General features: G+C 67.9%; 1 protein-coding gene across 2 annotated transcripts in view; it reads left to right on the top strand.

The window, feature by feature from the left end:
• Nucleotides 1-2,488: 2,488 nt before the first annotated feature.
• Nucleotides 2,489-17,344, top strand: part of ADGRB1 (adhesion G protein-coupled receptor B1) — a 75,421-nt gene continuing 60,565 nt past the window's right edge. For both annotated transcript variants that reach the window (XM_082720424.1, XM_082720423.1), the window contains exons 1-2: nucleotides 2,489-3,140; nucleotides 15,727-16,725. In XM_082720424.1, coding sequence (XP_082576550.1) covers nucleotides 15,933-16,725 — 793 coding nt within the window. In that variant the 5' untranslated portion in view covers nucleotides 2,489-3,140; nucleotides 15,727-15,932. The remainder of the gene's footprint in view (nucleotides 3,141-15,726; nucleotides 16,726-17,344) is intronic.

Below are 17,344 nucleotides of genomic sequence, written 5' to 3'. Positions count from 1 at the left end.
AACCTGCCAGACTGAGCCCATCCTGGGTTTCTTCAGGCTGTGGCCAGGCCTCCAGTTTTGGGTGTGAGCAGTGAGGGTCGAAGGTCAAGGTGGAAGGGTTGCCGGGTATAAATTGGTCGTGAATCTCTGGGAAAGGGGCCCTCGCTCGGCTCAGAGGTCTAGAATCTGGGAGTGTCTGGGCTCCAAGAAGCCTTCAGAACTGTCCAGCCAAGGTGCTCGCGCAGTAACAGGGTTAGACACAGCGCTGTGATGGGGTGAGGGCCAGGGTCTTTATTTCAAGCCACCCGCCGAGAGCCGGGTGGGAGCAGCGGGCAGAGACGACACCGGATCTTCGGGTTGACTCGTCTTTCTCCTCGGGGTGGGGCAGGCGGGGTCCTGGGCCCGCTCTGCCTGCAGGTGCGGGACCTCTCTGGATTCTGGGTCGGGATCCGGACAAGGGGTCCATTTTCTAAAAGGGGCGGGTCGGGGAGGGAGGCGAGGAGCGCCCACGAGGGGAGAGGCAAGGCCTGGCCCTGCTGAGAAGCCCCAGTGCAAGGGGGCGCCGCCTCGCCCTGGGAACCCCAAGCCGAGACCCAGAGCAGGGCGGTGGGAGGGAGAAGGGCGGGTGGGGAAGCGGCTGAAACCCTGACTCAGAGCAGCAGCCTGAGCACCCGCGCTGCCTCTCGGCCGCATGTCCCAGGCCCCCTGGTGGCCACGGGCTGCTGGTGCCGCAGGACCGCAAGGCCAAGCAGCTGCAGGAAGGATCCAGCAGAGGTGGGAAGGGTGGGCAGGTGTGGGGGTGGGGCAGGGAGGGGGCGCTCAGAGGCAGCCCCCCCTCCGCACTGCCTCCATCTCTCCCAGCTCAGAGACTTGGGGAAGGGGGCTCGGTCCCTCAGGAGGGAAGGGACCCTTAAGGGTGTCTGAAGGTTGTCCTGGGGAGGACCCTCCCCTGCCTCGTGGTCTTCGTCTCCCCTGGCCAGTCTGACCAGCCCCTCAGGACGCCCCTAGAGCTTTGGGCCCCACGTTGGCCTCGGGAGAGGGTCTGGTTTGGACAGACTCCATCTGCTGAGACGACCAGAGAGCCAGGAGCCAGATGGACTCAAGTTGCCCCCCGCCGCCCCCCAGGGCCTGTGATGGTGTTGGCTGTGATGGGGATATCAGGGCTCTGGGTGGGGGTATGGTGACGATCACAGGGAGAGTGGCACAAGGGTGGATGGTGACGAGGACTGTGCATTGATGTGTGACGTGACAGTGACGGAGTCTCTCACTGTGTCTGCCGAGAAGAGCGGACAGTTGGACCAGATGTTGGGCTTGAACAGCGGAAGTGTACGTGGACTGCTATGGTGACGTGTGTGCAACTTATCAGGTATTCAGGCAGAGCCGAAAAGGATCTTGCATTCAGAGTGGACCACAAGTTGTGCAGAAGGAGCGAGGACCTGCGAGGCAGTGGCATCCGAGTAGAAAAGAACCTTGAAGTAATTTCCCTGAGTCCTCCAAGACTCTGGATTCCACTCTAGAGAGGCCCCCTGTGGGGTTCTGGGTACAGGTCTCAGAAGAGGAGGGATTATGGACACTTTAGGATGTGAGATAAAGCAGCTAAAGGGGCGTCGCCACCAGTTTATGGAAAAACAAAATCCAAATATGGAACTGGGATGTCCCCACTGTCACCAAGTCAAAGGAGAAGGGATGGGGGATGAGGACAGAGTGAGGACGCCACACAGGGTGACGGGGGCTACACCTTTCCTTTCAGCCCCGCTCCTCTGGGCTCTTGTCCTAGGCGCCTCCCATGGCACTTCCTAGGAGCCCCCCCAAGGAGACAGTGGAGGAACCCAGCCCAGGGAACAAGTCGGCCCTGCCTTCCCCCTCCCCCCTCTCATCCTCTAGGGTGGCTCTACCACCTGCCCAGAACTCACTGCTCCTTCCATCCAACCCAGCGTCCCCTGCCCTCCGCCACAGGCCACCGTCTCTTCGGCCCTCCCTCCGCTCTCGGCTGCTCATCGGGCTCCGCACCCGGCTAGCCGGTCCGTCCTCACGGGCCTCTCCTCCGTCCACACACCCACCCTCCATTCTTCATCCAACACCCACCCATCTCCCTGGCTTCAGATCCGTCCATCTACCCTCCGGCACACCTCCTTCCTCTGCACCGCTTGCCTCACCCATCCTTCCGTGGGCCTCTAGTTTCTCCGTACAACACCCTGTAACTTCCTTCCCTCCTTCCATCCGTCCGTCCGTCCGTCCATCCGTCCGTCCGTCCATCCATCCACCCATCCATCCACCAACCAGCCAGTGGACAGCCACTCCTCGGTTCCTGGAAGAGACAGAGAACAGAGACCCAACTCTTGGCTTTCCTGCTGCATGGGGCAGGAGCTGGGCTCTCCTTGGCGTGCGCGCCTGTATGCATTTGATCCGTCCCCCCCCATCTCTCTCCCCTCCCCCACACCCCGCCCCCCGCTCGCGCTCCCCTCTAATGTGTGATCTGGAAGCTCTATAAGCCTGATGTAATCCGTAATGCAGTCTCTGGCTCCCGATTCGGGATCCAGTTTCAGAGAGCGAGAGATTGGGGAGCGCCGGCAGCCCGGTGGGGGGAAGCAGCTCGCCTCTCTCTCCTCCTCCTTCTCCCCGTCCTCGGCCTCCTCCTCCTCCTCCCCTCGCCGCCCCGCCCCCGGCTCAGCTCGGCTCGCCCCCCCCTCAGGAAGGGGAAAAAAGGCGAGAAGAGCGGGGCAGGCGAGAGGAGCGGAGCGGCGGCGGCCGGAGAGGGAGCGGCGGGCGCAGGCGGCGGCGGCGGGCGCGGCGTTGGCGGCGGCCCCGGCGGAGCGAGCGCGGAGCCGGCGAGCCGGGAGCACAGGCGGCCGCGCCGCGTCCTGGCCGGGCCCGGGCCCGCGCGCCCCGCATCGCCTGCAGCCCGGGCATCCGGACCCCCCGGCGCCTGGGGGGATCCAGCAGGAGGGGGGAGGGGGAGGGGGCCTGCGTGCGCCGGCGGGGGCACCCCGGGGTGCGTCCGGCTAGGCCTGGAGCGGGCCGGGGGCGGCGGCGGCAGGAGGAGCCCCCCCCTCCGCTCGGGTCGGGCTCCGGGCTCGGCCGCCGGCGACGCGGGGCGCTCCTGGGGATTTGCAACTCGCCGGATCAAGTCTTCGCTGGCGGAGCCGCCGCTACTGGGGAAGGTAAGGAAGGCTTTGGCTGGGAATTGGGGGCTGGGGGCGCGGCGAGAGGGTCGCAGCGAGGGTGGGAGGGGGTCGGGGGAGGGGCAGGCGCCCGGACTTCTTAACTTCGCCGTTTGGGGCTTCGCAGCTCCGAGGTTTGCGCTCAGAGCTCGGGAGTTTGGACCCCCCCACCCCCAGCCCCCTGCCTCCTCCAGCGGCAGCCACGGAATCCGGCAGGTCTCTGAGCGCTCTACCGGGCAGGCTGAGGAGGGGGCGACCCTGGCCGTGGCAGAGCTCCTTGGCGCTGCTCGCCTCCCCCGAGTGCACACACGCAGCCTGGCCAGGCTGGCAGCCGGGGCTGGGGAAGGCATCCGCTCCCCATCACATGCACAGACCCAGGGCAGGCTGGAGAAGGCGTTCCCCTTGTGTCCCCAGCACATACAGATGACGGCAGGGGTCTTTGGGAGCCCCAGATGTTACCCCCCACAGCCACGCATAGACCCAGGTAGGTAAAGGAGAGACACCCCAGTGTGTCCCCCTTCCCTTCACGAGCCCCCTACAGACATTGTAGGGGCCGGAGATGTCCTCCCCCCACGCAGAGCCCCCAGGCAAGCACGAGAAGCCGCCGTCTCAGCCCTCACCCATAGACCAGGCACTGGCTTTGGAGACCCCCGGAGGTTCTCTTCCCCCTGAATCCGCCGAGGGCCACCCTAGCGCCCACCACCACCCCCCACACACACACACACGACCTGGCTCCTTCCGTTCTCGTCGTCTTTTCCACTCGCTCGGACAGGCCGTGCGGATAAGCCGCTCCGAACTTTAGGTCGGCCCTGCGCCCTCTCCGCGCGAAGCAGCGAGGCCAGAAGTCGGGTACTCCTCGGTCCCCATCCCCAGCGGGGAGAGGCCGCCGGCCCTCCGCCGCCGCCTCGCTCTCCGGGAGCTGCGCGTAGCTGCCTCGAGGAATGAGCACTGCCCCCCTCCCGAGGAGGCTGGGGGCTCTGGGCACGAACAGGCGCCCTGTCCCCGGGTCCCCGTGGCCCCCTGGGCAGGCAGAGCGCGCCTCCGGCCTGCCTCAGAACGGGCGGCACAGAGGAGAACCGCCGTGGAGCCAGGCGGCCGGGAGAGCTAGACCGAGGCTGCGCCTCGGAGCCCCGGTCCCTCCGCCGAGCTTCGGCGGCTCCTGCTGGGTCACTTCCCAGGCAGCTCCGAGAGAGCGCCCAGCCTGGCAGCCAGGCCCCAGCCGGCTGGGCACCTTACCCTTCCCACTTTTATTTTGGGCTTCCAAGTTTCTTGGAGCGCAAGGACCCAAGCTGGGACCTGACGAGCCTTAACCCATCCCTCCTCAGCACCCTTCGGCTTCGCGCGCTCGCATCACGTCCCATTCCCCCGGCGGGGGGTACGAATTCCTTCGCCGCAACTCGGGAGGAGTTGAAAGGCGGAAGGCGCGTGGGTGGGCAGGGGGCGCGCACCCCCGCCCTAGAGGAGCTTTTTAGCGTACTGTGTTACGGAGGTGGCTGGTAGATGTGCGCTCCCACCCCACCCTGGGGACCCAAGGAGACCCTTGGTGCCCTCCCCCACAGACACAAACCCACGCCCCCTCGGAGCAGCGGCCGCGCGGGCGGTGGAGTGGGGGGGAGCACCCGAGGCTGGGGTCCCTTTTTGTTTCCGGGAGGCGGTGTATGGTGTTTGGGGTCTGGAGAAGCGGCCATGGCGTCTCCTAGAACCCCGAAGCCTTCCATTCCCCGCAGTCGAGGAGGCAAGGAGGGAGGTCGAGGAGGGGGCCGCTCCCTCCTCGACCGCAGGCGACAGAGAAACTCCGCGCCCGGACGCCGGGTGCCGCCGGGTCCAGCTTTGAGTACCCCGGCAAGGTCAAGCAGGCGAGGGAAGGGGCGGGGGCTCTTGAGCACGCCCCCGCCCGCGCAGAGTCGCAGCCTGGGGAGGGGATGTGGGCCGCCCGCCGAGTCACCCGAGCACCCGCCACCCGAGCCTGGTCCCCGGAGGCGGGCGTTGCGCGCATTCGGGGATCCCGGAGCGCCCCGCGCCGAGCCCGGTGCCTTCCTTCCCGGCTCGCTCGCTGCTCCTCGGCGCTGCTTTCAGACTTGTTGCGCCTGGATCTGGGGGGCGGGGGACGGCCCGGGAGCCCCGGAGCCCGAGCGGCTGGGGGCCGAGCCCTAGGCCGGCAGGAATGCGCCTCCGCGGCGCGCGACTCCGCGGACGGGCACGGCGCGGGGGACTCGAGCGGGGAGTTTGCTGCCTCCGATCCTGGAGAAGGACGCCTGTCCCCGCCGCGCTCCCGCGCGGGGGCGGACACAAGGCGATTCAAGGCCCTCGGCCTCCCGCCGCACTCCGCGGGCCCCCGGCGAGGAGGGACCCAGCTAAGTTGCCGAGCCCTCCAAGTCCCTTCCCTCGTCCGCAGGCTCCGGCCCCTCTCGGGCCTCCGCGGCCGCGTCCGTACAATGGGAGCGCGGGTTATGCTCTCGGAGCCCTTCCAGCCCAGGCCCTCGGTGCTCGTCCGCGATCCAGCGTGGTGGGCTCGCAGCGGGCTGGGTCTGCGGCGTCCGGGCCGGCGAGGTCCCGAGGCAGCTGCGCGCCTGCAGACACTCGGCTGCGAGGCCCGGCCCTAGGCGGCCCCGGCAGGCCCGGGCGAGCGGCCGAACGCAGGCGGCCTCGCTTGGCGCCCTCGCCACCGCCCGCCCCCCCGTCCCCGGCCAGCCCGCCGGGCCCGGGCCCGCCTCCCGGAGCCGGTCCGGGAGCCCCCGAGCCCGCCCCCTGGGGACACCTCCGGGCTGGGGCCCGGGCGGCCGGCGTGGGGCTGCGGTGGCGGTGGCAGAGGGCGGCGCGCTGCCCCGGGCGGCCGGGAGAGGGCGCGCGCGCCCGCCCGCCGGCCTGCCCGCCCCTTCCGTCTCCTCCGCGCCCGCCGGTGCCCGCCCCATCCTGGGCAGCCCCGGCCGCCCCGCCCTCCCGCCGGGCCCTCTGCCGCCCGCCCGGCCGGTCACTGGCGTCTCGGCCAGGCCCCGTCACCTGTCCGTCCGCTCCCCCGGCCCCCGTGCCCTTGTGCACCGTGCACAGGCGCGCGGGAGCGTGTTTGTGCACGCGTGTGGCACGCACGCCGCCGGCATGCGTGTGCAGGCATGCACACTGTCACATCTGCGTGCGTGGCGCGGTGCAGGTCTCCCGGGAGTGTGCGCCCCGGCTGCACGCCCGGGATGGCCGTGCTTCGTTGAGCCGCCTTTCACCCTTGGACAGGCCCTGTGTGTGCACCGTGGGCAGGAGGTGAGCCCCGGGAGCCAAGCTCTTTGGGAGCCCCAGGAAGACCCTGAACCTGGAGGGGATTGTTAACCCCATTGGTGCCAGCAAGCCCACACTCTCCCATTGTCCTCTGGAATCCTCCCACCTCCGGCCTCCCTGGCTGCCGCTGAGCCATAGGGCAGAGCGTGCTTTCCAGGTAAACACGCATGCCTCCCCATGCGCAGTCCGCAGGCACACCCGGACTAAACCTGGGCGTGCCCACGTGTATACTTGCCCTGGGGGCACAGTGAGGGCCATGGGAAGGGCATGGTTGCACCCCCACGCCCCCAGAGTGAAGACTGACCGGAGGATGTGAGTGAAGACACTTGGACAAGCTCTACGAATCAGCTCTAGGGGGTTGAGGGATAGCAGCCAGCCCGCAGGGGTCCAGATGTGGGGCTCCCACAGAGGCTTCCGCCAGGAAGCGACAGTTCACCAGGTCCCACAGAAGGGGTGGGTGGGTGGGTGTGGTGAAGGGAAGGGAACAGCCGTGCAAAGGCCCTGTGGCAGGTGACAGGACAGCTGTGAGGCATGGACAGGACTTGGAAAGGACCGTGGATGGCAAGTGGGAGCTTCAGAGGGAATGGGGCCCGACCTAAGCCCTAGAGGCTTTGGGCTGCTTCCTGGCAGGTGGGGAAGGACTAATGGGGTCCTCAGTAGGGATGGTGTTTGGGCCCGATGGACACCCTGAGCAGTGGTGAGCTCCCCTGTGGACAGTGGGGTCACAGGAGACAGAGCGCCCAGCCGGCGACAAGGGCTGCCATAGCCCACACCTGTGCCGCTCTACAGGCTACATTCATCAGGACGGAATGCCCCCCTCCCTGGCCCACCCAAGACCCCCCACATACCGTGCAACAGGAGTAGACGCCCAGTTGAGTGTGCACAGAAGACCCCACCCCGGGGCCTGGGTCCCACCGCACACGGGCACATCCCAGGCTGCAGTGTTCCTCAACTGAGGGGACAAGGTCTCCAAGGCACAGCGGCAGGGGGCGCAACATGAACCCCTCCCCCTGGGGGGCCACTCTCTGCCAGGATCCCTGAGACCTGCAGAGGTGGCTGGAGGCGGAGCCCCGGGCTCAGACCCCTGAGGAGCCTCCCCAGGCTCTGTGTCCTCAGCTGTGTGCTGGGGCCAGCCGTCCCCCCGTGTCACGGGGCAAGACAAAGGCTGGAGCTCAGGGACGAAGCACCATGCACGCTCAGGGGCACCTCTGTCCTGCTCATCCTCTCTCCTGTGCCCGTTAACCCAAGAAGTGGCAACGCAGGGAACAGAAGCAGGGCAGGGGACAACAGGGTGCGTCTATGTCAGCCCCAAACCCCAGGCCCTCCTGTCCCATGTGAACCTTAGCAGTTCCCTGACTTTCCACACAACAGCTACGTACATCTGTCCTGAAAATGGCTTAGGCAAATGACAATGTCCAGTGCACACTGTGGGTCCCTGCCTGTCCCCCCACCCCCCACTGTCACCTTTAACACCTTGATTATTGTTGTGCGGCTCCCAGCGCCTGTCTTCCTGCCCACGGATCCCTGTGAGCCCCAGCTCCCTCCTCCAGAAACCCGGAGAGGCCTCAGGGCAGGCACGAGAGTTGGGCCCCAGCCCAGGCAGTTTGGGGAGGCTGGCTGCCAGTTTTGGGGTGCCGACTCTTGGCTGAGATGTGGGCTGAGGGTCCCTGAGAAGGAGATGCCGAGGGCCGGTGGGCAGAGGCCTTGGAGCTCTGCAGGGGTCCCCAGGGACAGTCACTGACCATCCCCCAACCTGGATGGGGGGGCCGAGGGAGAACCAGGCCCCACCCGTTGAAGTCTGTGCCCAGCCCCCAAGCCTGGTTAAGCCCTGAGCCCGTGTGGGAGTTGATGGCCCCAAGCTCCCTCCTGCTTGGCAAGGTGACTTTGGACCAGCCGCTTCTCTGAGACTCCGTGACTCAGGGCCGGGAGCCCTGCCGCCCAGTGCCCCCGAGTGCCGGCACTGCAAAGGGCGCGGCCGAGGTTGGGGATGCCGAGGGCAGGTCTTGGTGAGGATATGGTCTGCCTGGGCAGGGGAGGTGGTGACATCCAGTGCCCTGGGGGACGCACGGAAGGAGAAGGACTCAGCAGGCGGGAGAGCGCGCCATCCGCCGCCCGCTGCCCCTGCTCCCAGCTGGTCCCAGAGGAGCCCTGACCTGTCCCTGGCTCCCGCCTCACAGGTGGCACCTCCTGAAGCCTTCTTCTTGACAAGAGCACACGAACTCGCACACCCACACGTGTATATGCACACACGTGCAAGCCAGAGACCCGCTCACACTGCAAGTGTGCACACGCTCTCCTAACCCCCACAAAGCCTCATCCGTACACACTTGTCCTGGGACACACACTCCCTCATACCCAGCACGCACACGTGTGTGCATGTGTGCTCCGCACCCACACATACTCCTCAGAACCCCAGCCGGTCCATCTGGGGGCCCCATGGTCCTGCTCAGGAGCGCCAGGTCCCCTTGTCCAGGTCTCCCTCCAGAGCCGGGGGTGGGGGTGGCCTTGAGTTCCAGCCCCTTCCCCTCTGCCTGTCCTTCTCCTCTACTGCACCCCACAGAGAGCAGAGGTCACCCGTGGGTGGTGGTGGAGGCCCCGGGTGCAGCCTCCAGCTGGGGGAGCCTCCGCCCCTCCGAGCCCTGAGACGGGACATCAGTGCTGCAGCCTGGGGTGCTGTGGAGGAGGTGCAGGGACGCCGGGAGCCAGGGGACCTTGGTTCCGTGAGACAGTTGTGGGCTAAGTTGCGATCTCCACGCGTTCCTTCCTCGCGCTCGCCACGGGACCCGCGTGGGCTCCGCCTGGCCAGGCCTGCCCGGAATGTCCCGGGGCCTCACACATTCTGCCCAGGGCAGCCCCACGACTGGAGTGTGTCCCCCAGCCCCTGCCTGACCGCTTCTTCCCACCTTTCTGCTGTCGGCTGGCCCTCTCCATGTGACCTTGGGCAGGTGACCTTGGACAAGCCCGTCCTGCTGGGGACCTGGGGAGCACAGATCCTGGTGTGGGGGCGTGGAGAGGAGCACCACTCGCAAGCCAGCAGCCGGCTGGGCAGGGCAGCAGGGCTTCCGCCCGTCACAGGGCGGAGGGCTCGCTCGGGCACTGAGCCGGCGATGCAGAGAGGAGAGAGCCCAGGCACCTCTGTCACACTCAGAATTGGAGCGACCCACTCCTCATGACCACCCCCTACCCCTGCAGGGAGCCCCTAGCCCTGGGACAGAAGCTCTCGCTGTCCCCACATGGGACGCTCCCCAGGAGAGCCAGTCCGTGTGCACGTTTGCACTCGTGTGCGCGTGCCGGCCTCGGGTGTACGTCGCCCCACGTGCCCGTGTGTGCGAGGGCACATGCGTGCGTCGGGGTGCAGGCCACATCCACTCCCAGAAGGGCCTGCAGGGCTCAGGTGCGGCTTCCTGGGGCAGGCCCGCGCCCCGTGGCCCAAAGGGCAAGAAGGCGCACTGGGCGGGGGCCACGGGGCCCCCCCGGGCAGGGCAGAACAGAGGCAAAGCCAGGAGCCCGAGTGCCCGGAGTGTCCTCAGGGAGCCGTTTGGGGTGATGGGATTCTGGGCCAGAGGAGGTGTGGTGAGGCCCATCAGAGAGCTGGCCCTTGGTTCCAGGCCAGGGGGGCCTGGGGCGGTGGGGGCGGCACGGAGTGATGGCGTGTCTGTTGGCCTCCTTTGTGAAATAGAGGTGAGACCTCCTTGCCCTCCGTGGGTGGGGGACCAGGTACGAGCCTGTAGGGGTGGCCTGGAGCAGACCAGGCACAGGACAGGCCCCTCCCAGCCACGGACCCTCGGGTGGGGAGGGGGGCTTCCTCTCTTCACTTGCACAGTTCTGCCTGGCTTCCAGCCAGGATCCCCCCACGACCCCCATGCCCAGGCAGGTGGGCAAGGGAAGGAGGCTTCCTGAGGGGCTGGGGCTGGCGGGCACAGTGATGGGGGACATCTCAGGGGCCTGGCCTGGGGGCTCCTCAAGGCAAGCGTGGGATAGCCCGCAGGTCAGCTGGGGGTTCACTGGGAGCCTGGTTCGCACAGGCTGGGAGCAGGGGCTGCTGGTGGCCTGGGGGGGGGGCAAGTTCTCACACCCCACCTGCTTCTGTGCTCATGGAGGGAGGCCTGCCCGGGCTCTCCCGGCCCCTCTGTGTCCTGGGTTGTCCTGGACCAATGTCAGCAGCCCCTCCCCGCCCAGGGACCAGGCTGCCACAGCCCAGGAGGGATACATGGGGGCTCACAGGACCACCCCCCGGCGCAGGGAGGACAGGCCGCTGCGGGCAGAGGTGGTTGCTTGTCCCTGGACGGCCTCTCCTGCTCGCTCTCCTGGCCCCTGCCTGCCAGCCAGCCCCTGGGCTACTGCTGGTGCCGAGGGGGCGCAGCCACCCCTCCCCCAGTGCAGCCTCTTCCCAGGACACACAGGCAGGCACTGTTCAGGGGGCCGGCCGGGACAACAGAGTGCCTTTTGTGGCTGGCATCTGGGATGCCATTGGTGGCCTGGGGTGGGTGGGGAGGGGATGGGGAGGCCGGGCCTGAGGTGGGTCTGTGTGTGCACTGGGCCTGGCGGGGGAGGGTCGGACAGACCCAAGTGAAGTTGGAGAGTCCTGGAGCCCGTGGAGGCAGTGTCCAGCCCAGGCCCTTGTACAGCGGGGAAACCGAGGCACTCGGGGCCTCTGATGGCAGGGCAGGGGCACGGACGCCTCTGGGATGGTGTGGAAGGTCGGCGCGGCGCCCCACACTGATGGTGGCCCTGAGAGGCCCACTGTGGGCTTGATTCTGCTCCTACCCCACAGGGGGTGCTGTGACATTGAACAAGGGGTCCCTGAGGAGCCGCCTGCGGTCAGTGCACAGGAAATGGCCATCCCTCTCGCCCTGGCTCCCAGCTTCCTGTCCCCGCCTGGCACAGCCGGTTCTCTTTGTCCCCCTGCCCACTGTCACACCCCTCCTGTTCCAGTGGCCTCTACCCTGTGACCCCACTCAGACACCTGCAGGCTCCCTTGCCCTCCTCCTGAGCCCACAGCACAGGCTCGGGGAGGCCTCGCTGCCGGGCGGGACGGACGCCGGCCAGGGGGTGGGGACTGGACACCAGAAGAACTTCCCGGCAGCAAAGGCTGGGAGAGGCAGGACCCCAAAGAGGCTCGGGTGCTCATGGCCACCGTCCTTGGGAGCCCAAGAGGGGCAGTAGGCGACCAAAGCTGCAGTGACCCAGGCTGGGAGCCGGGGCCCGATGACCAGACCAGCGGCCTGTGTGGGGAGGAGGCGGCCCCTGTGAGCGCTCGTGGAAAGGACCAGCGGGAGCCTCATCAGAGCCCGGCACCGGGGCTGAGTGGGGCCTCCGTGCGCCCCTCACCAGGGGCCAGCTGGCTCAGAGAGCTCTGACAGCTTGCTGATGCCTGGGGGCCAAATGTGGTTGAGGAAGGGGCCCGAGCCGGCCCAGGGCACCCCAGATCTGGCCCACCAGTCTGAGGCCCTACCTTGGGCTCATCGGGGCTCTGGCTTGGCCACTGGGCTCTCCCCAAGCCATCCCCTCCAGGTCCCCTCCTGTCCCAGCCCTGGTGTGCGTCAGGCTGACCCTCACATCCCAGAGAACACGGCTCTCCTCTTGCCGTGGAGCCTTGCGTGAGCATGGTACAGGTGTGCGTGCCGGCGCAGGTCTGTGGACACGCACACACCCCTGTGCTCTCACACACGTGCCCACACGTAGGCGTGTTCTGAGACGCGCCTGCATCCACACCTGCGCCCCATCTCTGTGACCCCGGCTCCCCCCGGCCCAGAGCCCATGCAGGCCACTTCCTCGCTCTCCCTGCCTGCACCTGCCCCTGGCCGTTAGAGGGACCCCAGAATGGTCAGATCAGGCCCTGCCCCCACTCATCTGGGGACCAGACCCGGACACCCTCCCCTCCAGGACCCCACCCTGAGTGCCAGGGGGGCCAGGCCCACGCCTGTCTGCCCCTGCCCTGTGTCGGCACCAGTCCCCCTGGCCTGAGATAGACTCCACTTAGCCTCCCCCGTGGCTGTATGACCTGGGGCCGGACCCGAGTGCTCCGCAAGCCTGCCCCGCTCCCTGCCTGCCATGGGCCACCTTTGGCGCAAGAAGGCTCAGAGGGGCCTCGGGCCCGTTTATCCACAGTCTCGTTGGAGGGGATCGGCAGGTGGCTCCAGGGGATGGAGGAGGCCTCGTCTCACTGGAGAGGCCTGGGAGGCAGAGGGCGAGTGCCCGCCGGCAGGTGCAGGAGCCATCACAATGACCGCCTGGGCCTCCTGCCCTCCTCGGCCCTGCGACCCTGCCTGCGGAGCCCGCTGGGGCCGTGATGCTCACCCTCGCCGCTGGGACAGCCTTCTGGCCAGCGGAGCCTTCCCCAACGCCCAGGGTGTGGAGCAGTTTGAGTCCAAGATGCGAGCTGAGCCTAGCTCCCTGGTGGCCCTCGCAGGGAGAACCCCAGAGCTCCCAGGCACACTGTTTGAGAACCCCATGGCTAAACACTTTAGGTCATCCTCAGGTCCCTGGAGTCCGTGAAGACGAACCCCAGAGCCTCGGTCCTGGGCTGCAGCTGCCCGAGAGGGTTCTGAGCTCTGTCTGACCTGCCCCTTACCACACCTTCACCCTTGCACGCCCCACCCCAGGGTCTAGGCAGGGAATGTCCCCCCAAACACACACACACACACACATCCCACAGCCCAGCGGGCCACTGGGACGTCTGTCTTCTCTCCCGAGCACCCGCCCCTGCCTCCGACCCCCTCACTACCCCTGCCCCGCCCCGCCTCCCTTCCCTTCCCCCAAGGCCACTCCCTGCCACCGACCACAGGGCGGCCCTTCTTGGGGGCACTGTCCTGCCTCCAGCCCTCCCTGACTCCTCTCTCCTGGTGTGCAGGACCCAGCAGGCCAACAGGTGCTCCAAGAGTGTGTGAGCTGGTGGGGGATGTGCAGAGGACCTTGGCTCGGCCTGGCTCCTGCGGGCCCTGGGACAGTGCGTGGTGGACCGGTAGACCGGGCCCAGCATCCTGGCTCAGGCACCCGGCACCTGGCACCTGGCACCGCCGAGCCCCACGGAGGCACAGCTCCCCAGGGGTTCCAGGGGAAACCCTAGCAGGTGTGCCCAGTTATAGCTCACTGCTGTCACCATGAAATGCCCAGCACAGCTCGGAGCCCCACAGAATGCCCCACCAGCCCGGACCCACCGAACCCGCATGGGCGTGGAGCGGGCGGCCATGCCCTTGTAGGCAGCACCACGTGGCTGAGCCTCCCTTTGTTCCAGATGGGATGATGGAGGCCCTAGAGGACCCCCTGCCTGGCACAGGCCCTCATGCTCCCTCCTGCCCCCGCTCTTGGCCCCCCAGAACCAGCTCTCCCCCATGGGAACACTGTGGGACAGGCTGTCTGGGGGCCTGGCTGAGGTGCGGGAGCTGGGCTGTTGTGTGCGGAGCTCAGTTTCTGCTGGGCTCTGCCAGCATCCCCCCCAGGACTGGGGCATCACGGAGAGTCTGTCCCAGGGCTGGGGGCGGGCTCTCACCTTAGGTCCTGACATGGGGGGTTGCTGCCTCGGGGGTAAGGCTCGGGCAAGGTTCTGGAACACGTGACCATAAGACTGTGGGGACCTCCCCGGTCTGGGATTGGCTGCAGGACCCTGCCCTCTCTGTCCCCATAATGCGGGGACTGGCGGGCTCTTCTAGAGGCATCTAGAAGCTGGGGGGCACTGAGGGCCTCCCAGAGGTAAGGGCCAAGGGCAGAGTCTGCTCAGCTCTGCCCAGAGGTGCCAGCATGAGAAGCTGGCAAATTCTTTTCTTGGGACCCCTAATGTCTGCCACGAAAGAGCCCCCAGAGGACCAGGTTTGGCCCAGTTCCCCCTGGTGATCCAGAGCCCTGCTCCCGCCTCCTCTCCCCTCAGGAGTTACCTCCTGCCCCGAACACAGGGAAACCCCCCGGTCTAGCTCTTACCCTCTTGCAGAAAGAGTGAGGCTTCATATTCTTTCTACCTGGGCAGCAAGGGACTCGCCCAAGGCCACATAGCCAGGAGGAGCAGCCTGAGTCCAGGCACCCCCACTCCAGTCTGCTCGGGGCCCGGGGCCACCTCTTCCCAGCTCCCTGCTCTGCTACCAGCCCGTGCAGGAAGGGTGCCGGCCAGCTGGGCCTGGGCAGCAGGACGTGGCGAGCACCTGTGGGCAGGTGGCCTCACGGGAAGGTTGACAGAGGGGAGGGGAGGCCAGGCCACCTGGGGAGCCGGCGGCAGCCCTCCCTTCTCACCCACCAGCTCAGCGGCTGCGAGGGACAGACAGTGGCCCAGCTAGGGGCCTTGGTGGTAGTGGGGAAACTGAGGACCGGAGGCGGAGGAGCCTTCCAGAGTCCGCGTGGTGGCGAATCCTGGTGGGGCATCGCCCATTCTGAGCCCAGAGTGGCTCCACTGTGTCCCTGCGCCATACGGCTGGTTGCTGCCCCCCCCCACCAGAGCAGAGGGGGGAGCCCTGTAAGCTGTGGCACCGGCTGGGATCTGTGGGGGGGGTCCGCGGTGGCTTCTCCTACCAGTCACCGTGACCTCCTTCGAGTTGCTTACCCTCTTAGCCTCGGTCTCCCCGTCCTGAAGCTGGAGGGCCACGGCCCAGCCTGGCAAAGAAGGGGTGAGGCAAGGGGCCAGCGTTGGCTGAAGCCAGGTGAATGGGGTTCTAGTGACTCTGTCCCCAGCCCTCCCTGCCCAGAGCTGCAGGGCCCTGGAGCCAGTGGGGGTGAGAGTGAGAGGAGGAGGGAGGTGGCCTGAGAGGCCGCAGTGACTCCATCACAACGGCACGGTCAGAGCCAGGGGCCCGGGTGGCCGGCGAGGGGTAGGGACTCCCACCCCGGGATGGGGGGAACGGCTTCTCCCTCCACAGCCCCCCCACTTCCTTCCTCCGAGGTTTGTGGTTTCTTCCCTGAAAGACAGGGAGGGGGTGGGGAGGACGAAGGGCAGAGAGGACAAAGACCGGAGTGAGCGGGCCGGGAGGGAAAGCGAGGCCCCCCCACCAGAGGCCCCGGGAGCGAATGGCGGCTGTGGCAGGGACAGGAGCAAGCAGGCAGGCCCTGAGCCCACGGGAGCCACGCCAGGCTGCTCAGCCGGACGGACACAGTGAAGGCCCCTATGGCACTCGGCCCTGGCCCGGCGCTGCCTACCCCTCCCCGATCCGGCCTGGCTGGAGGAGGAGGAGGCCCCCTGTCCCGCTGCAGGTGGACACACTGGCAGGAGGCGGACACGGTGCCTGGGAGCCACGCCAGGGCCTGTGGCAGCCACCCCAAGCCCAGGCCGGGCAGCGGGGCAAGGCCGCAGCGTCCCACGGGGCTCACCCTGTCCCCTGTTCTGCTCTTCCCACAGCTGCTGCTGAAGGCCGCAGGCCCGCGTCAGGGCCCCGGACTTTAGGAGCCGCTGCTGCACTCGAGGTCGTCGGAAGCGTTCACCTCCTCCGGCCCCCCGGCTCCCGCCCCGCCTGGCACCCCGCCGCCGCCGGACCCTGGCATGTCAAGGCCTGGCCCGCGCCTGCCTGCCCAGCCCGCGGAACCCCGGCGGCCCCGCGAGCTAGGATGAGGGGCCAGGCCGCCGCCCCGGGCCCCCTCTGCCGGATCCTCTGCCTGCGGCCGCCGCTGCTACTACTGCTGCTGCTGCTGGTGCTGGTGCTGGGGCGTCGGGCGTGGGCGGCCGCAGGGGCCGACGCAGGGCCTGGGGCCGAGCCGTGCGCCACGCTGGTGCAGGGCAAGTTCTTCGGCTACTTCTCGGCGGCCGCCGTGTTCCCCTCCAACGCCTCGCGCTGCTCCTGGACCCTGCGCAACCCCGACCCCCGCCGCTACACGCTCTACATGAAGGTGGCCAAGCCGCCTGCCCCCTGCGGCGGCCCTGGCCGCATCCGTACCTACCAGTTCGACTCCTTCCTGGAGTCCACGCGCACCTACCTGGGTGTGGAGAGCTTCGATGACGTGCTGCAGCTCTGCGACCCCTCGGCGCCCCTGGCCTTCCTGCAGGCCAGCAAGCAGTTCCTGCAAATGCTGCGCCAGCAGCCACCCCCTGACCCCGGCCCCCGGCTGCTGGGGGCGTCCCCGGGCCCCAGCGACGACTTCTCCGTGGAGTACCTGGTCGTGGGCAACCGCCACCCGAGCCGGGCCGCCTGCCAGATGCTGTGTCGCTGGCTGGACGCCTGTCTGGCCGGCAGCCGCAGCTCGCACCCCTGCGGGATCATGCAGACCCCCTGCGCCTGTGTGGGTGGGGACGGCGGCGCCCCGGCCCCCCGCGGGGACGTCTGCCTGAGGGACGGTGTGGCCGGCGGCCCTGAGAACTGCCTCACCAGCCTGACCCAGGATCGGGGCGGAGACGGCGCAGCAGGTGAGTGCCCGGTGGGAAGAGCACCGCCCGCTGGCTCTCTGGGCAGAGGGTGGGCGGGGTAGGGAGTCATCTCAGCAGGGCTGCCCCGGTCCCCTGTCCCTGGAGCGAGCCACCAGGGAAGCCGAGGGCGTGGAGGTGAGGCTGCTGGGCGAGTGTATTTGTCCCCGGCCTTGGGGTCCACGTACCCAGCCCCCAGGTGCTGCCCGCTGGCTGTCAGTGAAGGGACGAGCGACAGATTTCCGCCAGGATGAAGGACTGTCTCTGGCTGGGGGAGGGTCCTTCCATCTTAGCTCAGGAGCAGTGGGCTGCCGTGGCCTGCGGCAGGGTCCATGGGGCCTCCAGGGACACGGGCCACCTGGAAGAAAACTGAGCCGAGCGGACCGTTTGGAGATGTGGTCGGGACCTTAGATTTGGGGATCGTACGTGGTTGAACCCCTCCGGTCTTGTAGCCTCAGCTGTACTGCGCACCCGCAGGGTGCCAGGGGTGCCAAGGACACGCAGGGACAATGACAAGGACCCGTTGTGGGGAGGCTGCCCTCAGGGTGGGAGAAGGTGCCAGCAGCCCTGCGGGAGCACATCAGGGAAACGCAGGGCAAGAGTCCCTGGCGGGCTGAGGCCT

The sequence above is a fragment of the Mustela nivalis genome, assembly GCF_964662115.1.
Source record: "Mustela nivalis genome assembly, chromosome: 2".
NCBI classification, from domain to species: domain Eukaryota; kingdom Metazoa; phylum Chordata; class Mammalia; order Carnivora; family Mustelidae; genus Mustela; species Mustela nivalis.
Note: the sequence above shows the minus strand (reverse complement) of the source record. Positions and strands in the feature narration are given on the sequence as shown.